The sequence below is a fragment of the Phodopus roborovskii genome, unplaced genomic scaffold, assembly GCF_943737965.1.
Source record: "Phodopus roborovskii unplaced genomic scaffold, PHOROB, whole genome shotgun sequence".
Classification (NCBI taxonomy): Eukaryota; Metazoa; Chordata; class Mammalia; order Rodentia; family Cricetidae; genus Phodopus; species Phodopus roborovskii.
Window position 1 is genome coordinate 3670001 of NW_026125562.1, and position 25014 is coordinate 3695014.

Consider the following 25014-nt stretch of genomic DNA (forward strand, 5'->3'; position numbering starts at 1 on the left):
TTTGAGGAGGGGGTTGGAGAGACAGTTCAGTGGTTAAGAGCAGTGGCTGCTCTTGCAGGAAGATCCAGGTTCAATTTCCAGCACCCGTGTGGCAGCTTGCAACTGCCCATGACTACAGTTCCAGGGGATCTAGTGTCCTCTCTTGACCTTGTTGGTCACTAAGAACATGGTGTGTAAAACACCCATTTGATGGGGGATATTCTTCTGTATATATGTTTCTTTTATTAGTTGATGAATAAAGCACTGATTGGTCAGTAGCCAGGAAGGAAGTATAGGAGGGACTACCAGACAAGGAGAATTCTGGGGAGAATTCTGGGGAGAAGCCACAGAAAGAGAAGCCGCCAGGAGACGCCATGTAGCTGAGGAAGGAATAATAGGTCCAGACCCTTCTCTGGTAAGATAAGACCATGTGGAAATACTTAGATTAATAGAAATGGGTTAATAATTAAGAGAGAGAGCTAGCCAGTAAGAAGCCTCAGCCATTGGCCAAACAGTTTATAAATTAATATAAGTCTTTGTGTGTTTATTTAGGGCTAAAAGAAACTCAGTCTACATATGATCTTTGAAAAAAAAAAGTCCCAATTTTTACAGCTAATTATGATGTAGGCTTCTTACACATGACTTCTATTATGTTCACATATCTCGTTGACTTGTGAGTATAAAAAACTCAAAAACTTCTGTGTGTAGTTTTGAGGTTTTGTGTCTGTGAGACCTGGTATCTGAGAATCTGAAACAATGGAATGAACTACAGTCTAATGCTGTAGACTTTACTTTAGCTTTAGTGTACTTTTTTATACATGAATGAAAAAAAGAAAGTGATAATCCAAGGAAGGCTGTTGAGTTGATCAGAAAAACATGTAAATAGATGCCAGTAAGCACATACTAAATATTAACAGAGCAGCCCTTTCCAAGAATTTTCTCAGGACAGAAACAATTTAAACACAATTGCCTGGCACATACTGTAGATTATATCTGGGAAACCATGAAAGCAAGGCAGAAGGTCATATCCAGATTCAGGGAACAGTGATCAGATTGGATTCTAGAGCTATGTTATGACATCCAACAAGAATAAGCACGTCCTATAAATCCAATGTAAATGTTTGCTAACAAGTATGAGGGAAAGACAATCAAAACCACAGTGAGCGATCATTTCACACCTGGCAGGAATAGCTAACCCCATCCCCCACAACAAGTACAGAAACTGGAAAGCTTATACACTGTTGGTGAAACCACTATGAAAAACAGTATGGAGGTAGTTAAAAAAGAAACTACCACATGATCCAAATATTCCCACATCCAGTGACATAAGTGCTCCCCCATTGAGATCAATATCTCAAAGAGATAATGCCATCCTTCTGTTTATTGTAGCACATAATTAACCACAGCCAATGTATGCAAACAACCTAAGTGCTCATCAGTGGGTTAATGGATAAAGAAAACCTGTTATATTACTTAGCCTCGAGAAAGAAAGAAAATCTGCAACATACAACCACATGGATAAATCAGGGAGGTGAAATTAATGCTTTACAGGGAAATAGATATTGCATATTCCACTTAGAGGAGATGTCTAACCAAGGTGAACTTGTACAAACATAAAATAATAAAACAATGGAGTCTGCCTGAGGCTAATGGAGCAGGAAATGTCATCTATTGTTGACAGTACATGCCCTCAGTCATTGTGCTTACAGTCAACAGAACTACCCTGTGTGCTTAAAACTATTTAAAGCTTTAAGCTGGTGGCACATTGTGTAATTCTAGCACTTGAGAGTCGAGGGCAGAAAGAGAGAGACTGTGAAGCCAGCCTGGGTTACTGATGGAGACCCTGTCTCAAACAGAAAGAGAGTAAGCTTTAATATATCACAATTTTCTTAAGTCTGTAGTGAGGTAGTCCTTCTGTAGCACTGACCACGCCCATTGGGGGGTGGAGCGATGGGCGGAGGTGACCTGAGGAAGGAGGTCGGAGGGGGCCAGGAAGGCGCTCTCTTTCTGGCGTGACTCGGACAGGAGAGGATCGGGTTGAATTTCCTGGTGTTCATCTGTCTAGGTTGTAAGTTATTTCTCCCTGAATAAACATCTATTCGGCCTATTTGTTTATCCTGACCCTTATTTACCGCAATATCTGGTGTCAGAAGTGGGATTTACCTGGGTTTTGCCCCCAGGCGGCAGAAGCCGCCCCCCTCCCCCCACCTTCCCCAACGGGCAGGGTTTAACCAGGTGGACTCACCACAGCTTTGGGACATTTGCCTCTTCCTTACTGCAAAGGAGATCTTTGCCGCTAAAGCAGACCTGAGAAGGCACTTACCGCTTAACATTTTTTGCCCATTTCCGCACGGGACTTTGCATTCGCGCAGAGCCTCTCGGCGGCACCCGCCTGGCGGCACCCACCCGGCGGCACCCGCCCGGCGGCACCCGCCCGGCTTGCACGCGTTTCGTCTTGTGTTACAAGTAACTCCAAAAGTCCCCTTTTAACAAAATTCTGCTTGCCATAGTTTGTTAAGAACTTTTTACAGGAACCGGGATCAGACGAGCCTGGGCGGCTAGGCGCTATTTGATGACACACCTCCAGGCGTAGCTACCACAAGCGGAGATATACAACTAAAAGCATCAAAGTTCCAGGACAGCAGAATTACACCTAAGGTAATTGTAACATCCTTTGCAATTTAAGCTGATATAAAATCTGAGATAAATTGTTCTATAACTATGGCAGATAATTTTACTATGCAGAACTTTAGGAATTATTTTACTTCATATGTAGAAGGGATTTTAGCAGAAGAAACTTATGACTGGACCAATATATACTTTTATTTTGTAATAACAATGGGTTTCATCATTAACATGATATTCTTAAAGAAATGGTTTGAGATTACAGCAAACAATAAGGAACTTGTACAAACCATGAGAGACTTAGTAACAAAGATTCGAAACATTGAAAATGATAAAATTCAAAACATAGAGACAAGGATTCAAAACATTAAAAATGATAGAATTCAAAGCATAGAGACAAAGATTCAAAACATTAAAAATGATAGAATTCAAAGCATAGAGACAAGGATTCAAAACATTGAAAATGATGGAATTCAAAGCATAGAGACAAAGATTCAAAACATTAAAAATGATAGAATTCAAAACATAAAAAATATAAAAAAAAAGATTCAGAATATTGAAGATGACGTTGGCGAGCTGAAAGGTATAATTTGTTTAATGTCAGATACTTCAATAACCAGAACAGAAACAATGCAATGCATTAACAAACTAGCAGAAACAGCCCACTCCTGGTGGGAGGAAGCTACTAATAAGTTTAAAAAACTGGAACATCAGATAGAAAGACTAGATGACAGAATCTCTTCCATGTCTGAGGATAATGGCAAGCTAGCAGATAGAACATTGTTTCTGGAAGGCAGTTTACACGCCATTCAGATAATATCTAAGGATGATAAGATTAAAAACATGAAATCATTTGTAGTTGGAGAAAGTAAGAAACTGACTGATACAATGAAGTCTCTAAAAAGTTATTTGATTCAAAAAGTTCAGACACTCAAAAAAACAATGGTAAATAGATTTCAGGCTTTAAAAGACCTTCAGTCTGATACATCAAAAGAAAAACTACAGGTAACAGGGCATGAAAAAGATTTAAAATTTTCCACACCATTTAGGGTCAGGGGAGCTTTCCCTGTATCTATTCATAAAAAGCCAGCAACGAAAAAACATCCAAAAGGTGTCGTTACATATCAATGGGAACCAATACGTATGAAAGATTTAAAAGGTATAAAGAAAACAGTAGTCTCTTATGGCATGCACTCACCTTATGTGAAGCAATTAGTAAAATCATGGGCATGGAATAACAAGGTAACCCCTAAGGATTGGGATCAATTAATATCAGCTGTCCTTGAAAGCGCCTCTCAAATAGAATAGAGGGCTTTATGGAGAGAGGAAACAAAAGCTCTTAAACTTCAGGGCTTAAAGAAAGGGTATAAAGCTCCCCAAGATAAAATTCTTGGTGAGGGTCTCTATGCTGACCCAGAAACCCAAGCTGCCTATGATAAACACATCTTGTCTCTATGCAGTACAGCAGCTTTGAATGCTTGGGATAAGGTTCATGAATTAGGAGAGAGGATAGAACCCTATACCAAGATAAAACAAGGACCTAGAGAACGTTTTAGTATCTTTCTAGAAAGATTATCTAGGGCAGTACAATTAGAGATAACAGACATAGATACTAGGCGAATACTCATAAAATCTTTAGCTTATACAAATACGAATCCTCAATACAAACAGGTGCTTTGGCCTTTAAAAATGCGATCAGCACCCTTGGATAAATGGGTCCTATATACAGACAACATTAAATATAATGACAATAAGACTGAAGCATGGATAGGAGAAGCCATATCTAAAGGTCAGAGAAGATATCAAGATAACAGAGTTCCTTACTATGGTGACTTAGAAGCTTGGGTAGGAGAAGCCATCCCCAAAGGTTTGAAAAGATATCATAATGTCAGATGTTATAACTGTGGTAAGATAGGACATCTAAAAAGAAATTGTAGGCAAAGCTTCCCTAGAAGTAACACCCCCAGGAATGAATCAAACAGAAGGCCTCAGCCTTCTGGGTTATGTAGAAGGTGTGGCAAAGGCAGACACTGGACAAATGAATGTAGATCGACCAGAGACAAGCAAGGAAACCCTTTACCATCGGGAAACTCCTTGGGGGGCCTCTCGAAGGCCCCCACATCACAGGTGGTTCGAACATTCCCAGTCACAATGAAAGACAATCTCCCACAGGACAATTAGAAAATTCTGTGCCTATTATAAAAACTCATACTGCTCTGGATGACGAACTAGTGACGGAAGTTGAATCAAACATGACAGAAGGAAATAAAAAACGTATATTTTGGCAAACTGCTATAAATAGTCATAGCCCTAGATTGATAGTTAAGATGAATAATAGACTGTTTGAGGGTCTGGTGGACACTGGAGCTGATGTAACTATCATATCTAATAAATCTTGGCCTCAAAGATGGCCCCTGCATGAGGTAAATGTTCAATTCTTAGGGATTGGAACCCTGGCTCAGGTAAAACAAAGCACGAGATGGATTGACTGTATAGGACCAGAAGGACAGAGAGGGAGGTTGAGACCATATGTGGCTGATGTAGTGATAAATTTATGGGGTCGTGATCTATTACAGCAATGGAATACACAGATTAACATTCCTCCTGTATTAGATAGGAACCATAGACGACCTCATGATTGTGGAAAAAATACTGTTAAGTACTATACAAGACAGAGACCAAATATCCAGGCAGTACAAAAACAAAATACAAATGCTAAACAAACAGAGGAACCAAAAGCCCTACCTTTAAAATGGCTAACAGAGGAACCTGTCTGGGTAGGACAATGGCCTATGACCTCTGAGAAGTTAGAAGCTTTAGAAAGCCTGGTTCAGGAACAGCTAAATGCTAGACATATTGAGGAATCAACCAGCCCTTGGAATTCTCCTGTATTTGTGATCAAAAAGAAATCTGGTAAATGGAGAATGCTTACAGACCTGAGAGCCATCAATAAAGTTATCCAGCCAATGGGCTCTCTACAGCCTGGAATGCCCTTGCCTTCTTTGATACCCAAAGAATGGCCTATTATAGTTATTGATTTAAAGGATTGCTTCTTCACTATACCTTTACAAGAACAAGACAAAGAGAAATTTGCCTTCACGGTACCTAATTATAACAATTCTCAACCGGTGAAGAGATATCAATGGAAGGTTTTGCCACAGGGAATGCTAAATAGCCCCACCCTGTGCCAATATTTCGTACAAAAGCCGTTAGAAATAATTCGTAAACAGTTTCCACAATCCATAATCTATCATTACATGGATGATATATTGTTAGCTGACTCTAAAGGAAAAATATTAGAAAAAATGTTTGAGAAAGTAAAGGAAGTTTTACCTCGCTGGGGATTACAAATTGCACCTAAAAAAATACAAAAAGGAGAGTCTATCAACTACTTAGGATATAAAATAGGTCTACAGAAAATTAGACCACAAAAAGTACAGATCAGAAGAGATCGCTACCAGACTCTTAATGATCTTCAAAAATTACTAGGAGAGATTTCTCAACTACAAACCATAATTAGAGTAAAAGGACATGATTTAAAAAACTTAAAAATGGCCCTAAAAGGAGATAAGGACTTGAATAGTCCACAAATACTATCAGCTGAAGCTGAAAAGGAATTAAAATGGGTAGAAAAAAGGATACTAAAAGCACATGTGGACCGTGTGGATCCAAACCTAGACTGTATTCTGGTTATATTACCATCTAGAGAATATCCTTCAGGGATTTTAATGCAGAGAGAAGATATCATATTAGAATGGATATTCCTACCACATAAACAAAATAAAAAACTAAAAACATATATAGAAAAGATCTCTGACTTGATTATAAAAGGTAAATTAAGACTTCGTCAGCTAATAGGAAGGGACCCAGCAGAAATTATAGTACCTTTAACTAATGAGGAAATTTCTTCCTTATGGAAAGATAACGAATATTGACAGAGAGCTTGCAATAACTTTTTGGGAACAATTAGCAACAACTATCCCAAAACTGAGAGAATCAAATTCATAAAGAAAACGATTTGGATTCTTCCACGCATTGTAAGAAAAACACCTATTTCTGGAGTTCATACATTCTACACTGATGCAAATAAATCAGGTAAGGCAGGATATAAATCAGGAAATATTAGTAAAATGGTTCAAAGCCCTTACAATTCTGTACAAAAGGCAGAATTGTATGCCATTCTCATGGTACTTATGGATTTTAAAGAACCCCTCAATATAGTTACTGACTCTCAATATGCAGAGAGAGTCGTTTTACACATTGAGACTGCAAAATTTATTCCTGACAATACAGAATTAACTTCATTGTTTATACAGTTACAAGATACTATCAAAAAGAGGACTCATCCTATATATATAACACACATCAGATCCCATACGGGTCTGCCAGGTCCTCTAACACAAGGCAATGATAAAATTGATCGTTTATTGATAGGAAGTGTGCTAGAAGCCTCAGAGTTTCATAAGAAACACCACGTGAACAGTAAAGGTTTAAAAAAGGATTTTTCTATCACTTGGGAACAAGCCAAGGAAATAGTAAGGAAATGTCCTACTTGCTCATTCTATAACCAAACTCCTTTACCACCAGGCAGTAACCCTAAAGGTATAAATAGGAATGAAATATGGCAAATGGATGTGTTTCATTTTGCAGAATTTAAAAAATTAAAATATGTACATCACACTATAGATACATTTTCAGGGTTTCAGTGGGCTACTGCTCTGAGCTCTGAAAAGGCTGATTCTGTTATAACGCACCTTTTAGAGGTAATGGCCATTATGGGCATACCTACACAAATAAAAACTGACAATGCTCCAGCATATGTCTCCAGCAAATTGAAACAGTTTTTTGAGTATTACAAGATAAAGCACATAACTGGTATACCACACAATCCTACAGGACAAGCAATGGTTGAGAGATCCAATCGTACTTTAAAAGAAATGCTCCATAAACAGGCAGGAGGAACCAAAACACCCAAACACAGATTACATAATGCTTTATTAACATTAAACTTTCTTAATGCTGATGAAAAAGGAAAAACAGCTGCAAAAAGACACTGGACAATAGAAAAAACTTCTAAACTAAATCAGCCAGTGTATTTCAAGAATGTACTGACCTCAGAATGGAAAGCAGGATATGTGTTACGTTGGGGTAGGGGTTTTGCATTTGTATCTACAGGAGAAGAAAAACTATGGATACCATCTAAGTTAATCAAGATCCGAGTTGAACAAGAGAAACATCTTAATGAAGAGAAATGACAAGTCATCCAACAAACTAGGTCCTATGAGGTGTGCGGAGGCCTCTCAAAGGTAGGGGAAGTGTTCTGTTCTTGTTTTTACAGGAAAACAGAGAAAACCTATCATCAAACAACCAAAAGACACTGAACATGTAGGTGCCTACAAAAGAGAAGACAGCTTTTCAAAAACAATCACTTAAGGAAACAAAATCTAATATATGGTAAAAAAAAAAAAAAAAAAAAAAAAAAAAAAAAAATTTAATTGTATTAACTATTTCTATATAGAAATCTATTTCTCTCTATTATCTAGTATTCCTGAAGTCCCAAATTTTGTAAACCAATGCTGGCTTTGGAGTTGGATTTGGCTTTCCTTCTCTAAATTCAAGCATGTTGTTAAGATTAAATTCATGGTTTCTGCCTTAAATCAAGAAGCCAATTGGTGTAAGGCAAAAGAAACAAAATCTGGGGACTCATATCTTATGCAATTTTCTCTCTAAAATCCTAATTTTCTCACATACTTTTAATGCTTATTGTTGTCTTTCCCTAATGCATACCTTAAAACTTGAAAATTTTACTTTAATATTGATGTGTAACTTTTCCACAAGGAATAATAACGATTCCTAACAACAGTCTTTGAACTTTCCGGAAAGAAGATGGGGCCCCACATCATCATTTCCACTTGACTCAACCTGATGCATCGGAACTACAAACATCACCCTAAAACCGGTTTGAAACTGTTTTGCTCGAGACAACTCATGACTAGCTAGCTGTAATGGTGCACCTTTTTATTACACCCTGGCCAGTTTCAAATAGAACTACAGTCAAAAATTTTCTCCCACACAATGACTAACTACATATGTCACAGCCAATTCTGTTGAGAAATTTGGTTGCTAAAAATTTTCTTCCTACAGGATCCATTGGAGCAATCATCGTCCCATTTCAGCAGGAAGTAATCTTAATATGACTACGCCCCCTTTCCCTACCCTTGAAAATTTGGGATAATAGTCATCGTCTTTGGGTTGGTTTTAGTTATTTGGGATTAGGTGATGCTTACACTCGGGTTTATCTTTTAGACAGGAATAGAGAATGGTGGGTAAAGGTATGGTTTAGATGGGATATAAGTAGATTAGCCTATTTCCTTGAGAATTTGAGTATGAATGAGATAGTATTTTACAGCTTACATTGTTATGTATTCCTATGTGGTAAGATATGTAAAATTAAGTTTATATTTTGTTATATTGTGTTAAATGTTTCCACTTATAATATTTATGCACATTATTTTTTACCATATTCTATGTATGTATACTTTTCTTGTGTTCAAGACATTTTGTATATTGATACAATTTGGGATATTTATCTTGCTGCCCTTTATAGTTCTACCTCTTGTCTTGACACTTATACTCTACCTCTATTTTAGGGATTTACATGTAGGTATATGTAAATAGTTATATTGTTTAAGTATTTGTTCCTGCTTTACTCAGGAAAGTTTTAATCAGGCTTTTAGCTAAGTTCCCGAGTATTACAGATTATCTTCACTCACATTTCCTGTACCTATGAGATTAGTCAGATATAGATGCTTAATCTTCAATCCTTCATAGACATGCAGAACATGGCATTTAAATGTTTTAATATTAGTACTCCATTGACATGAGACACTGTTGCTCCTGACAGCACCGTACATTTTCCCGAAAATATGTTGGACACTGTTGTTGCTCCTGCTGGAGTTCAATCTCGCCTCAGCTAATGGCCTGTTGGGCATAGAATTGCCCCCACCTTGACCACTGATTTGGACATGCAGTCCTATGTGCTTGCAGGAGACAAATATAGAAGACTGCTTGACCTTGCCAAGTCAGGGTAAGACAGCCATTCTATTTCCCTGCTGTTGTTGTGGTCTGTCAAGTTCTCTTGGCCTTAGCCAAATCTGGGTGTACCAACGTCGCTGTGAGACCTAGGGTGACTGTTCAGGTGGCTTGCTGTTTCTGTCCTTGCTGCACCGTTTTGGAAGTTGTCCATCCGCATTTCCTGTCTACTCTAGTATTGTTATTTTCCTTCTCAGGTCTTGATGAGGTTGAAGATTAAACTATCACAACTATTATTCTCTCTTCCTAGTTAGATATATTAGGTACTAGACTTACGTTTTCCAGCTTAGGACAACTCTATTGTAAACTCCATTATGCCCTCACCCTAGGACTAGATATGTAGGTCATTTTGTTCTCGATTTTCCTTTTCTTAGAGCACACTTGTTATTCACTGTTTTGTATATAGTTTTGTATTAAGCCTAAATCTTTTCTTTAGACTAAAAGGGGAATTGTAGTGAGGTAGTCCTTCTGTAGCACTGACCACGCCCATTGGGGGGTGGAGCGATGGGCGGAGGTGACCTGAGGAAGGAGGTCGGAGGGGGCCAGGAAGGCGCTCTCTTTCTGGCGTGACTCGGACAGGAGAGGATCGGGTTGAATTTCCTGGTGTTCATCTGTCTAGGTTGTAAGTTATTTCTCCCTGAATAAACATCTATTCGGCCTATTTGTTTATCCTGACCCTTATTTACCGCAATATAAGTCTGTGTGTGAAAATCAACCGTCACAAAAGTAGCATGCTAAAGTAGTGGATTTACAGTTTGGATTTTGCATGCTAGGTGACTTAAGTTATTTTACACCCCGGTTCCTAGAGCTTTGTTCTCGCAGAACTGTTCTGTTAATTCACCACGCTATCTTCACTCTTAAATCTTTTCTTTTGTTAGAAAGTCACCTGTAAAGTCCCGACTTGATTTAGTTTCTTCTTATATATTTTAAAATGTTGTGACAGAGACTGGAGAGATGGGTTAGGGGTTAAGAGGACCTGAGTTTAGCTCACAACTTCCTGTAACTCCAGCTACAGGGGATTTTGATGCCTCTGGCCTCGGTGGGCACTTGCACTCACGTTCACATATCCATACACAGATACATATACAAATTATTTTAAAAATATTTAAAAGTGGCTGGGTGTTGGTGGCACACGCCTTTAATCCCAGCACTCAGAAGGCAGAGGCAGGGGGATCTCTGTGAGTTCCAGGCCAGCCTGGTCTACAAAGCAAGTTCCAGGACAGCCTCCAAAGCAATACAGAGAAGCCCTGTCTTGAAAACAAACAAACAAACAAACAAACAAAAAAAAAAACAAAACAAAATCTTTAAAAGTGTTACCACAGACCTAAATCCATTCTTAAAACACAGATCACATCAGGAATGAAATCACTTCTGGTGTCTGAAATAATTGTGTTTACATGAATCTTCCAGCTGGAAAAAACATTCATCTCATAGCAGGTAATTTTTTCTTTTAGGGGTGGGGTTCTGTTAACTTTGAATGCAGTGGAAGTATAGAGTTTTCTGGCTTTGGCAAAAATCATAAAACTGATGAAATTATAAAGCAGATGAAAACAAAACTTTTTAAGCCAGCTGTGGTAGACTCACACCCATCTTCAGGAGGTTAAGGTCAGCTTGCGTTTCATAGTGAGTTCTGGGGCAGTCTGGGCTAAAGTGTGAGATTGTCTCAACAAAACCAAACACTTAAGACAATTACCAAACCAAACCACAGCAGCAACAACAAAAACCCCTATAAAACAAATAAGGAGACTTTAGTTATAAAACAATTAAAAGGAATATTTGTTAAGCACAGGACCTAGAACTTCAGAGTGCACAGTGAACGAAACACAGCTGAGGTAACTAAGATTATAATCACACAGCAAAGAGAAGCTTTGGAGGAATTAGAAGAGATGGCTTCTAATTATCGCAAATATGTGACTGGAAAAAAGTAGAAAAAAGGGGAACTTTGAGAGCTCATTACATGGTCAGGATGTCTGCTCATATTTTAAAGCAACTTCAAAGGGAGCTGAGCAAAAATTGTCTCACGAGTGATAAATAAGCACCAATAATAAACCAGCATTGGTGACTTCACAGATATCACCAAAGAGGTTTTAAAAACATGTCCCATGTCCTCCTGCTGGCAGTACAGGGCTAATCAATGTGACACGGTGTGTGGGAAAGAACCAAGTCTTGAGGACTCTTCTAGCCTCCACATAGATTTTGATGTGACTGCCTCCTGTAGTAGATTGTGAATGTGCTCTGATAATTTCCCATCCCCTCCCTCACCCCAGGGCCAAACTGAAGCTTTTCCTTCCTTGTATAGCTTTAACTGTGGCCAGGAATAATTTTTGCTTGGCTTTTGCTCTGTAACCTGAAATTTCCATTTCTCTCTGTAGTTATAATACTCATTTAAAGTTATCATGAAGGCATTCTGTAAAGTTTGTATTTCCCCCCAAAGCTTACTGTTCTCATCATCTATAATTCTCAGGAGAAATAGAAACAGCTAGTAGAACCAGAAAACTAAATGAACAAAACACTCTTAGCTTATCACAGCGTAACACATCACCATCAGCTTTAAAGCACACCAGATCAATCCTTTCTAGGCCTGAGAATGACCTCCTGAAGAGTTACTAAGATGCTGGTCCACATGTTTGAGAGTTTCACCCCCAACCTTAGATGCTGTGTGAAATATGATCAAGGAGTACAAGGGACTCATTGTTACCAGGAGACACTAGCTGCATTGTCAAAACACCTACCTATCACCGGCAGCCTGAGACTCTGTTCTAAAGGGGCCTGAGAAGAGTTTCCCTTGAGCCAACATAAAAAGGATATTACAAAACACCAAAGTATTGATCTGTAGGTTAGTATTGATCGGCTCAAGGGGTACATATTCCCTCCAAAGCACTGAGCTGTTCTTTTGGTGTGTACCACACATGTGCAAGGCCAATGGAGACCAGAAGGGGGCATCGGTCAGGAGGTTGCGAGCTACCTGATGTAGGTGCTGGATATGAGCCTAGCCTTTAATGGCTGAGCCATCTCTCCAGCCGGATGAAGGTGCTGGAAACTGAACCCAGGTCCTCTGCAAGAGAACTAAGGGTTCTTAATTGCTGAGTTATCTTTTCAGTTGTCTTAGGGTTTCTATTGCTGTGAAGAGACACCACGATCATGGCAACTCTTATAAAGAAAAACATCTGATTGGGTGGCTCGTAATTTACAGTTCATAGATGCAGTCCATTATCATCATGGTGGGACATGGCTGCATGCAGGCAGACACGGTGCTGCAGAAGTAACTGCGTGCCGTACAACTTGCAAGCAACCAAAAATGGTCTCCAATACTGTGCATGGCTAGACCATATATGAGACCTCAAAGCCTGCCTCCATAGAGACACACTTCCTCCAACAAGGCCACACCTCCCAATAGTGCCACTCCCTCTGGGGGACCTTTTTCTTTCAAACCACCACACCAGCCATCCATGGAAATCTTAAAATGAGATTCCTAGGAATCTTCCAGAATATGCTGAGTCACAAGTGAATAGTTTCTGTGCCCAGCTTTGATAAAGATTAACATTTGGATCCAAAGTCCTTTCCTATTCTCACCTTCATTCCACTCTGAAGCTCTCTAAAGTCTAAAGCGTTTCTCTCTCCTGTCTTTATTCTTGTCTGATCCCATGCACCCTCCACCTGTCACTTAAGATCCCTGCTTCAGTTCTGCATCAGATGATTGCTGACTTGAAGATTCTCACCTGATCCTGACAGCAAAGATTATACAGCTGCTTTTTTTTTTTTTTTTTAAGAACTTCAGATGGAAAATTTCCTTTAAGAGGCCTCGTAGGTAGTTACTTTCTGTGGTGAGATAATGTTTATGATATATTAAAGCTTGCCTGAGGATTCAGAAAGCTATGGAAGCCAGGCACACACCTTTAATTCCAGCAGCCAGAAGCTAGGAGGTGATGGCACACACCTTTATTCCTAGGACTCAGGATTAAGAGATAGATGGATCTCTAGGAGTCCAAGGCCACCCAGGGATACATTAGAGTGAATCAGTCTAAAAGAGAATTATAGTCACACCTTTAATTCCAACATTAGGGAAGTATATAAGATAGAAGCTAGTTCTCAGAGCCATGCTGAGGAAAGGTTGCAATCTAAGACTTGGTGGGAGCTCATGGAGGCAGGACAAGCCCATTCAGCCTGAGGTAGAGCTAAGAAGCTAGTGAACAGCTGCTTTACTTTTCTGAACTTTAGCTCGAACTCCACATCAATCTCTGGGTCTTTTATTTATTCCTGTTACAACTTTCTCTCACCTCATCGATTCTAATCTCAAGTTATGCAAAACTGTATGTTGCTCCTGAGGTCAATATAAGCCTATCGGCAAGGCCAATCAATTTTAATTTATATTGGGGTTACTCTGACTGCCACAGCTGTTTGTTTTCCTCAGGGCTATCTGGACCTGTTTTTCAGGAACTCTTTAATTCCACTCAATGATGTCACTCTTGTACAGAGGTATTAAATAATCAAAACCAAAAAATTTTAAAAAGCAACAAGACAAAACCAAAACCCAGCCCCCATCCCCAAGCTCTGTCCCTCTTGAGACACAAAGTTTATGATAATGAAGATACTCATTATCATATCTGTGTTCCGCTACCTCTCACGTGACTTGAGGCTGACACCTTACTCTGATTCCAACCAGTCCTTACAATATTCCAGATAATTAAAACTATCATCTACCAAGAAATCATGCTTATGTATAGAGAACCGGAAACCTAAAATGTGGCAAGCACAGATAATTTGGGAGCACTCCCAGGAGGAATGGATCCCTTTTCATAAAGGTTGACTTCCATAGCAGGACTAGAACAAATACAGCAAAAATTTGCAGAAGGCAGATCTCTGTGAGTTTGAGGGCACCCTGGTCTACATAACGAGTGAGTTCCAGCAGGGCCAGGACTACATAGTGAAGCCGTCTCAAATAACAAAAATCAAACAGACAAAAACATTGGGGGACATGGAGAAATAACTCTACCCTTGATAATGGGTAGGGAAAACAGAAGATAAGCAAGGGAAGTAACAACTTAAGGCAATAAACCAACATGCAGAATGTTTTCTCCTTTAAAGTGCTTTGGTCATTTCTGTAAGTCATAAGTCTGTAAGTACATTCGGATGGTCACAAAACAGAGAAAGCTGCTACACTTGTTAAGAGACACGTGACTCGTTTTTAAGTCTCTGAATAAGATGGGCAGACATTCTAACCATGGATTAACAATCGGAATTTCTGCTTTCCTACTCTTTTGAATCAGGGGTTTATCTGTGATAGAAACAATCTCTTTGAATTCTGAAGAGACTGCTCTCTGCCAGGCGGAGAAACATCACCTTCGGACAACTGTCCTCAGCAGAGCCCTGCAGGAATCTGCCTTGTTTGACAAGGGATGAAGTGCCTAATCTCTTGTTGCCTGTACCTGCCATACTCAGCACTCCTTGGCGGGAGGATGGGGGAGGGACTGCAAGCATCGGGGCGGGACTGCAGGCGGAATCGCAACTTACGCTTTCCGGTCTCCTGGGGGCGGAGCTCATTAACTTTGCTTCTGCAGTTTACGCTGTCTGGCTAGGATCCCTGAGCCGGGTGTTTGCTGCCGGGCTGACTCTGTAGCGACAGGACCACACCGGGCGCAAGCCCCGCCCTGCTATCATAGAGCACAAGGATAAAGTCAAAGTTGTTCACCCCGGAGGCCATTGGACTCAGTTCCTGGCACCAGCACCATGCCCATGACACTGGGTTACTGGGACATCCGTGGGGTGAGCGACCACCTGACGGGTGGAAAGAATGAGGGAAGCGGTGTTGGGGAGGGGGGCTCTAAGGGAATCCCTTTGCCTGTCTAGCTCAGAGTCTTGCACACACGCTTGCTGGTGTGGTGCACTCACTTGGCCCAGGAGGTGTAGTCACGTAGACATCCCCAGCCCTCATTCCTGACCTATCTCTACAGCTGGCTCATGCCATTCGCTTGCTCCTGGAATACACAGACTCAAGCTATGAGGAGAAGAGATACACCATGGGCGATGGTAATGAGACTCTTCTGGTCAGACTTCTTTCCTACCCCTGTCTATTGGTGCCTAGCAACCCATTTCTGACCTCCACTACATTACTGGTGCACTTAGAGTCTTTCTCTTCCAGAGACCTCCAGAGGGTGGGCCTGATCTTTCAATACTGAACCCTAGGGGTGGAGGGGGTGGGTCCCCCCTCCTCCTGTTGAAATCAGATCACATTCCCCATGCAGGCTTGCCTAAACCTTTGTAAGATGTAAGGCCACAGTCCCAAGCACTCTTCATCCCTGGAACTGTAGCTTGTGAGACTCGTAGTGCGAGGTTGCAGATCCCTGGAATAGGAGTGTTGGACACTAGGCTGATTTCTTTTTATGTAATCTTATCAACCGCAGCTCCCGACTATGATAGAAGCCAATGGCTGAGTGAGAAGTTCAAACTGGGCCTGGACTTTCCCAATGTAGGTAGAGCAGAAGGGGAGGTCTGGGGAGGGCATGGCGTCCTTACCTCATCTCCTCGCCTGGCTGAGGGGAGTTGGGATCAGTGCTTTTCCTCTCCTGCTCCCATTCCTGGTGACTGACTGCACAGTGTTCCCTGATGGGCTGTGTCCCAGCTCTTCCATGCATTATGTAGTGTGCTCATGGAGGGCTTCCCATGCTAGCCACACTGAGTGTCAGGCCATATGGTCACATGTCTGTCCTAACTCAGGGAATTGAGTCTAGGACCTCATATCCCATCTGACTGTACTTGCTTATCCAAACAGCTGCCCTACTTAATAGATGGAGCGAACAAGGTCACCCAGAGCAACGCCATCCTGCGCTACATCGCCCGCAAGCACAACCTGTGTGAGTGGGGCTGGCTGCAGGGAGGGGCGTGGGGAGCATCCTCCTTGTCTTGGCTGGGGTGGGATGCTGAGGATGAGTCTCTGCTGTGTGTGCTGCAGGTGGAGAGACAGAGGAGGAGAGGATTCGTGTGGACATTTTGGAGAACCAGGCTATGGATGTCTCCAATCAGCTGGCTAGAGTCTGCTACAGCCCAGACTTTGTGAGTCTCGTGTGCCCTCACACTGGGCTGGACCAGGCAGTGTTTGGGTCAGGAGTCAGCTCTCTCGGATTCCCATCTGCACAGTTCTTATTTACCTTTTGAAGTTCTTAGCCACCTGTCCTCCACGATGTTTCCTGTGTTTCACCAACAGTACCCATAACCCTGAACTAGCAAACGGGCACTCTTAAGTTACGTAGGCCCTACTCTCTTAGGGCACCGTCCAGACTTACCAGAGTGGACATTAAGTTCCTGGAGAGTGGTCATGTTGTCCTAGAGTTCTCCACACGGTAGTTCACATCATTGCTGCCTATTTTCCTGTAGGTGGTTCAGGAACAGCTGAAGAGCTTTCTCTCCCTTCTTTCCTTCAGGCTCAAATACTCCTCAGTTTCTGAGGGAAACTCGAGTATGTGTCCTTCTTCTGGAACTGTTGTGTGGACCTCTCCTCCTCTCCTCTGAGTACTTTTCGTTCTCACTCCTTGGAGTGCCAAGTGCTCCGGGCACTCATGGGTTTGGGCATCAGGAATGATTATGTCCCATTGTAGATGGTGTGAGCTACCATGAAATCTAATCAGTAAATGTTGATAAGTTAAATCATAGCCTGGATGGTGATTCGGTCTCCATCTTAGTGGAGATGGCTGCCCACCCCTGACATAGTGATCGTTGTTTCTGCTTCAGGAGAAATTGAAGGCAGAGTACTTGGAGCAGCTCCCTGGAATGATGAAGCTCTTCTCACAGTTCCTGGGGAAGCAGACATGGTTTGTTGGTGAAAAGGTAAAAGAGAGTAAGTTAGGGGTTGTAATTCTCCCCAGGGGACAGAACTTCACTCCCCCTAATTCTTGGCCTTTTACAGATTACTTATGTGGATTTCCTCGCTTATGATATTCTGGACCTGCACCTTATATTCGAACCCAAGTGTCTGGATGCATTCCCAAACCTGAAGGACTTTGTGGCCCGCTTTGAGGTGATGCCCTGATCCTCCTTCCTCTTGGCTGTCAACTTTTCCCTGGCGTTTTCTTGGGCTTGGAGATTAAGTGAAGATTAAGTGGCATGAATTGAGCACTTGCTTTCTGCAAGAATCTGTGCTCAGCACCTTATGTCTATTGATCAAGTTTACCATTACAGCGTTCCTCAAGGGTGGGTGGAATTCAGTCCCACTGCTCAGATAAGGAAATGTGAAACTGGAAGGGCTCACTTACCCGTTCAGGGTTTGAGCACCATCCTCATGGCAGCAGGTAGCGGCTACAGCCTGGGTTAGGAGGGCAAGTCAAAGGAAGATGCTGTGTGTACCAGGATGTAACCAATGCTTTACTTGATCTGCTGAATGCATTGCTGAGCCCTGTGTGGGGACCCTGTCAGAGAACTTTGTCCTGAAATGTGTGTCACGGGCTTTTCTCCCTCACTCCTTTCATTTTTTTTCTTTTGAGTGTCCGGTATGCTGACTTTGTTGGATGTAAGATGTCACAATATACTTAATTTTAGATGTATTTCCTGATTTCTATACAAGGCACATGTCATGCCCAGTAAGAAAGGAAGAGTGGTCCTTGGACCCACTATCATATAGCATCTGGCATACCAGACTGGAAGGTGTGTGTGGTACTACCCGGGTTCTGGGGAGCCCTGATTCACCAGACACTATTTGTCTGATACCTACACCACCTAATTCATTAGAAATTTGGGGGTTGGAGACCTCGGTCGGATGGGGCTTCAGTCTGGAACTCATTTTTCTCTCCCATTCCTTATTGAGCGATGTGCTTTCTCAACTAGTCCTCATCATTTGGTTCAAACTGAGTGGTTTTGAGAAGAACGAGGCTGGGGAGAAGTTGAAGGCTGCATTGTTAGGTTAAATGTGAACTTGAACTTGGTCCCTTGGATACAGACAGCTCTGGACTTTGTTGAACTCTTTAGAGATTTTTCTGGGGGCTCGCTCTCCTGGAAGAAGGCCAATAGTACAGTAACTGTCATTGAGCCTGCTCCCTGAATCAAGGCTGGAGACAGGATGGGTTGAGGCTCTGTGCCAGGTACAGAAGTTTGGCTGTCTCCTTAGGAAATGATTCGAGTGAGCCCGGCTTTCTTTTCTGGTCTACTTATATCTTTAAACTTTGACCCTGTTTTACTAAGACATTGGATGAGATAGGGGTTATCTGCCAATGTGCTCCTTTGTCCTGTGCAAACCCAGGCAATATGGAGTTTAGGTGTGCAAGAGGAGCATGTCTACATAGATGGGTTGACAGGGCCTCTTAGGGAGGGCAGGAAGGGAGTGCCAAGATTACAGTACTGGAGAGACGGAGGCCAGAGATGTGTGTGTGAGCAAGAGGAAGTTGATTACCCTCTCCGGCCCTGAGCAAATCTCTGTTTTCTTTTTCTTTTCTAACTCTTAGGGACTGAAGAAGATCTCTGCCTACATGAAGAGTAGCCACTTCCTCCGAACACCTCTGTATACAAGGGTGGCCACGTGGGGCAATAAATAGGGCCTTGGCAGGGCAGGAGAATGAGGAACCTGGGGCTCTGGAACAGTTGAATTTCCTGTAACCCTGGCACGTCCTTCTTTCTGTCTCCTTTCCGACCCCAGAATGTCATGGGTCCCCTTTTCTTTTACCCGATCCCTGCCCTTTCAAGCCCTTTAAAGCCTCGGCTCCTAGTTTTCCTTCAGCAAAATGCCCGTCCAGCATGACTGTCCTGCACCCACTTGACAGCCTTGCCTGCCAGGAGTCTAGAGGAGCCTGATGTGGAAGGTCAGTCTCTCCCTGGCCTTGTCAGGTACCTATTGTAAGGCCTGAACCACACTGGCCCTGGCTACTGCACTGCCAGTTTTCACCGCTACCTTCAAAGACTGACCTGAGACCTGGCGAGATTCTGGTTGGACGAGCAGGGCTTTGGGGCTTCCTGACCCCATGTGATAGCCTCACAGCAGGCAGCTGCAGGAGGCTCTGTGGAGCTCAAAGGGAGCATTGTGGGGTTTATACAGTTCTCCTGGGTGAGGACCCAGGCTGGTGAGAGTCCCCAGCAGTAAGCCAGAGTCTCTCTGCCACCTATTTGTATGGCTGCATTTTATATATGCTTCCAGGATCCCGTCTCCTCTGTCTCTGATGCCTTCGGAGTATCCTGTCTTGGACACCAGAGATAGGGGCCAACTTGGTTAATCCCTTCTCTCTGTGAGGCTCTGTGAAATAAATTTCTTCATGCTTTCATAGTTTCAGGTGTCTTCTCTTATCATTTATACCAGCAGTACTTTGGCTAGGTATAGGATTATAGGGTGAACTTTTGGGTTTAGAGGATCCCCCTCTTCAGAAATGGCGTATTTCTCTTGGGGAGAATCTTGTCACTGTGACTAGGACTCGTTTGTATGTGCTCTACTTTCATGCTTTGGATGGCCACCCTTGTCTTGAGATCCTCAAGTCAAAGTCCTCGCAGAGATCGGTACTCAGCCTGGCGCTTCTTCACATGTGTTCACAAACTTCCCTAGCATAGACTTCTCCCATTCAGATTTCAAAGAAAGGTGCTCTGGGCTGACTGGCTGCCTCCAAGAGCCAAAGGCCATTGAAGAAAAGCCACACCAGTCATGAGCAACCCTCTTTATGAGTTGTTGGTCAGGGCTGTCCCAGAACATTATAGGCTATAACATTGGTATTGGTTGCCCCCTCCAAGAAGTGGAAGTGAAGCCCCAATTGCTGAAGTTACTATACACTTCAGACACAGGGCCCAGAGGCTCCTACACACCCGAAACCCTCTTCCCTGAGGACTAACTTTCATGGTGCCAGAAGGAACTGTGCAAGCTTTCAAAGGAGGGAGGCAACCAGTATTTCTCAGCTGTGATGCCTATGAACCATAGTAATGAGTAGTACGTTGCAATAACCCTTAGGGTGCAGTAATGGCATGCATACCTTCATGATAATCAACAGCTCTCTAATTGGACTTAAGGCCTGTTCAACAAGAGGAAAAACATGCCTGGAATAGGAAACTTAGTCTGTTGCCCAGGGCTAGTGAAGTCATGGATACTGGAGACAACCTACTACTGCCACTTTACATAAACCAGCATGATACCTGATTACACTCTAAGTATTTGTCCTTATAACTACAAAGAAGTCTGGTCTGCACTCCTAATCAAGAAACTTCTCATTGCAATATATGAAGAGCATTTCAGAAAACCATAACCAATCAAAACACAGCGTTATGCAGCCCTATTCCACGGATGCCATCTCAACCCCTACACAGAAAGCTTGGAGATCACTGCAGAAGAGGGGATGGGAAGATTAAGAGCCAGAGGACCAGGGTGTCTGCTGTGAGACTGTGTCTCCTAGGAATGTCAGAAGCTACACCTGTGACATCCCACCAGCATGGCTGCATAGGTATAAGCTGAACAAGGACAGCACCGACAGGTATGCTAAAGTGGGCAGTGAGAAAGCTCATGAGGCTTAACTCAAGATAAAGAACTACAGGCAACTCAGGAATGCAGAGAGTGGGAGAAACCGTCCTCCCCAGGGAAGAGCACTCTATTGGTTATCCACTACCAAATGGTCAGCCCTGAAAACACACATACAAGAAACATAGACTGAGCAGATTGTAGTCATGTAGTTAGAACACACACAGGCACACACGCATGAACACATACGCGCATGCTCGCACACACTCATGCATGCACATGGGCGCAGCGATTAATGAAAAAAGAGGCCATGGAATTTGAAAAAGAGGGAGGGATATATGGAAGGGTCTTGAGGGAGAAAAGAGAAGGGGGAAATGATGAAATTATAGTCTGAAAAAATAAATGGAATAATAAAAATTGAAACAAAGCTCATATCAACACAATAATTGCAACTTGTGTCAGATTCATTACTCACTAGTCCTTCATCTGTGTGGTGTTCTCCTGAAGTGATTTCAGGAGATTCCAGGGTTCCTAGCAGGTAAGGATAATGGGAAGGTGGGAGAGCCAAGATAATCTGAGTTCAATAGAGAGCATGGTGAGTTGTTTGATGAGTCCATTGGCCCTCTCAACTTTTCTTGAGGATTGTGGGTGGCTGGGGATGAGGAATTTCCAGATGTTTAGGGCTTCAGACAAGAGCTTGATGACCCTGGAAGTGAAGGCTGGCCTGTTTGGATGGCGTGTGGTACATCAAACCAAGGGATGATGTGTTCAGGTCATACCTGAGCCACCATATCTGCTGTTTCCCTGGAGGTGGGGAATGCCTATATCCATTCTGTAAAGGCGTCAATAAGAATTTGGAGATAGCGGAGCCTTTTATAAGTGGGCATGTGGGTGAAGTCAACCTGCCAGTTCTCTCCCAATTGATGTCCTGGGAGATGGTCCTGGAGGCACCCTGTGGGTTGGCCTTGGCACAGGTCTGGCAGGAGTGGACCTGTAAAATACAGGCTCAAAGATGGATGGGATCAAAGAGGGGCTGTAAGAAGTGGAACAAAGCCTTGGGGCTTATGAATAAGGTTTGGTGGATGTCTGAAATGACAGAGAGTACTGATCCTGGGGGGAGGATGAGGTAGTTATTTAAGTAGAACTGTCCATCTTTTTTGTCTGTGTGGCCCTTTTTTCAGGAGTTCGTCCCTCTCCTCTGGATGGTTACAGGGCTGATAGGAGGCTGTTAAACCCAAGATATATCCTGTAGATCCAGTGGATCTGGAGGTCAGTCTCCAGGCTACTGAGTCAGCCCTGGCATTGCCTAAGGCCACTGGGTCCTTTGAGGATTAATGTTCCCAGAAATGAATTGTGGCTACCTCTGCAGAAGCTGGAGAGCTTGACTAAAAGGGATCCATTGACAATGGGCCTGCCCTTGGAAGTATAGAAGCCCCTTTCTTTCCAAGGCAGATGGATATGGGACATTAAAAAGGCATATTTAGAGTTGATGTACATGTAAGCCTGTTGACTCCTAGTTATCTGGGGAGCTCTAGCTCTAGTCAAGGTGATTACTTCAGCCTTCTGTGAAGAGATCCCCACCGGAAAGTGGGTTGCTTTAACTCTTATGTGGAAGTGGCTGCCGCATAAGCTGCTGGGTGGTTTCCTGATCTGTCAATAAGAGAGCTTCCATCAACAAAGAGGGTGAATTGGGGTCTGTGAGGAGTTGGTCTAGGAGGCCAGGGTGGGGTGAGTGTAAGGCCTTCACAGCCTCTGGGTAGGAGTAGGAGAGGTATCAGAGGAGGAAGGGACAGGGAGGAGGGTTGCAGAGACTTGTGAGGCAATTTCAGGAAGAAGATGGGAGTCAGAAGAGAGTGTGGAGGCCAAGGAGAGGGTGGCTCCAAAGTGGCTGAGGATATCATGGCCAAGTAAAGGTAATGGGCAAATGGGTATGACTAGAAAAGAGTGTGAGAAGAATCGTCCTGCAAGAATGCAGGAAAAAGGCAGAGCATAGGCAGAAAGGAGGAGGTCTCATCCTCCTTTGATAAGGGAACTGTGGGGCTTGAATGAGAGGTCAAGACAGAAAAGGTATCCCCTGTGTCCACTAGGAAGGTGATGGATTTACCTGTTACCTGAAATGTTACCCTGGGCTCAGTGAGGGTTATGGGAGTCTCCATGAGTAGGTGCTCTCAGTCCTCCACCAGGCTGAGTAGCTCCAAGTCTAGAAGAGTCTCAGATGGCTGTGCTAGTGGTGCTGAACCTCTGTTCTATGACATAGAGGACCAGCCCACATGGGGGCATTCTGATTTCCCTTGACTAGGCTGTAACAGACAGGGCATGGACCTGTTGGCAGCTGAGTGTTGGGGCAACATTTGAAGTAAGCCCCTGGTGGAGTTGACTTTGGCTGGGCCTGAGAGAGATGGTGCCTTGTGGACTTCCCCTGTTCCCTCTCCAGGAGTGCTGATGGTGTGAGCTTGGAGCATATCCTTCTGTTACAGCGAGTCTGCCAGGAAGCCTCAGCTGCTTTGTCTCAGGAATTAAAAACCTTATAGGCCATTTCCACCAATTCCTTTTTGGGCGTTTGGGGACTATTGTCAACCGTTTTTAGTCCCCAAATCCTACCCTTTCAAAGAATCGCCAAGAAAGAAAAAATGCCAAAAAGTCTAGTTCTGCATTCTTGGAGGTTGTGGCAGCTCCTCCCCTGAAGTTGCAGGAGCCCAAATCCCCACCTAAAGGGCTCAACTTTTGACCATGCTTGGGCACAAATCCAGCTTGTGGGAGACACATCGTCACCTCTTGCCTACAGGGTATATAAGCTCCCTGCTTTAGTATGGGTGTGTGACTTCTCCCGCCTTGCTCTCTGGAACTGGAGAACTCACACGGGGAATTACTTTGCTCAAATAACTCTGTTCATTTACTTTTCCATTTTGGCTTGATCTGGCTTACTGCATTGGCAGAGAAACCTATTATGGAGCTACAGAAAACCTATTATCTTGATACGGAAAACCCAGGAGGAGTTGAGCTTTCTAGCTAAGTAGACTGGGTCCTCCGGCCATGTGGGGGCCCACTTCTTCCCCTTCCTCTCTGCCACCTACAGAGATACCGGGTCCGTCTTCCGGGTCAAGACCTCTTTTGGGTCAAGAACCCACTGTCAAGAGGGGGCTGCACTAGGGCAAGCCCAATCCATTTCTAGAGCAGAGACAGTAGGGTTTGGGGAGAGGGGGTGGGGAGGGAGGAATGGGGCTTTCTGGATCATGCAGGGTGAGCTGGAGGTTCCAACCAAACAGACTTACAGTCTGTCTCTTCAACTTGACTGAGATACGCCACTGACTTCCATGCTTCTTTGAATTGTAGAGATCCTGAACTTCCTCACTCCGTAATTTTTTTTTCATCCAGTTCCAATCATAAGTTACTCATGTATAATGCATTGACATCTATTTGTTCTGTTTCTATGGAGAACCTTGATTATATATAGCAAACACAGAAATTAATTACAGCAACAAAATAAGTCCATAAAGAAATAAAGCACAAAACTCAGCCTTTGCTTTTCGGGGGAGGAGGGCTTTTTCTATTTGGAACAGATTGGGTGGAGGCTTAGAGGTGAATTATCTTTTTCTGTCCAGGTAAGACTCTCAGTTCTTTAACAGTATTTCTTGGGGGAGTCCACAGGGAAACCATCCATCTGCCTGAACAGTTCATTGGTAAGAGAGTATCGGACAGGCTGGCCAGGGGGTGGGCATTGGCAAGGAGCTGTGATGGGGACCCCATCATTGCTGTCCTGGGCTGATGGGAGCCATCATGCACTTACAAATTTAATTTGTGGCCCTCCCTGTGTGGCATTGGTTTATTTTTTATTTTTCTTCTTTTCAGGGTTTATTTATTTTTATTTTATGCATATGAGTGTTTTTGTCTGCATATATTATGTGCAT

The 25014-nt window shown here is 43.0% G+C and overlaps 2 protein-coding genes across 2 annotated transcripts in view; both read left to right on the plus strand.

The window, feature by feature from the left end:
- Positions 1 to 15309: 15309 nt before the first annotated feature.
- Gstm4 (glutathione S-transferase mu 4) lies at positions 15310 to 19936 on the plus strand. Its single transcript, XM_051177745.1, has 8 exons — positions 15310 to 15459; positions 15648 to 15723; positions 16098 to 16162; positions 16466 to 16547; positions 16646 to 16746; positions 17422 to 17517; positions 17597 to 17707; positions 19125 to 19936. The coding sequence occupies exons 1-8, from the start codon at positions 15424 to 15426 to the stop codon at positions 19212 to 19214; spliced, it is 657 nt and encodes a 218-aa protein (XP_051033702.1). The 5' UTR covers positions 15310 to 15423; the 3' UTR covers positions 19215 to 19936.
- Positions 15392 to 25014, plus strand: part of LOC127216867 (glutathione S-transferase) — a 72355-nt gene continuing 62732 nt past the window's right edge. Inside the window, exon 1 of the mRNA XM_051177742.1 lies at positions 15392 to 15439. Coding sequence (XP_051033699.1) covers positions 15424 to 15439 — 16 coding nt within the window. The 5' untranslated portion in view covers positions 15392 to 15423. The remainder of the gene's footprint in view (positions 15440 to 25014) is intronic.

Bases quoted from the DNA above. Each gene is read 5' to 3' on its own strand.
- Gstm4 (XM_051177745.1), top strand. From the start codon at position 15,424: ATGCCCATGACACTGGGTTACTGGGACATCCGTGGG. The intron at 16,548-16,645 runs GTGAGTGGGGCT...TGTGTGCTGCAG, and splicing joins CGCCCGCAAGCACAACCTGT to GTGGAGAGACAGAGGAGGAG. The intron at 17,518-17,596 runs GTAAAAGAGAGT...GGCCTTTTACAG, and splicing joins CATGGTTTGTTGGTGAAAAG to ATTACTTATGTGGATTTCCT.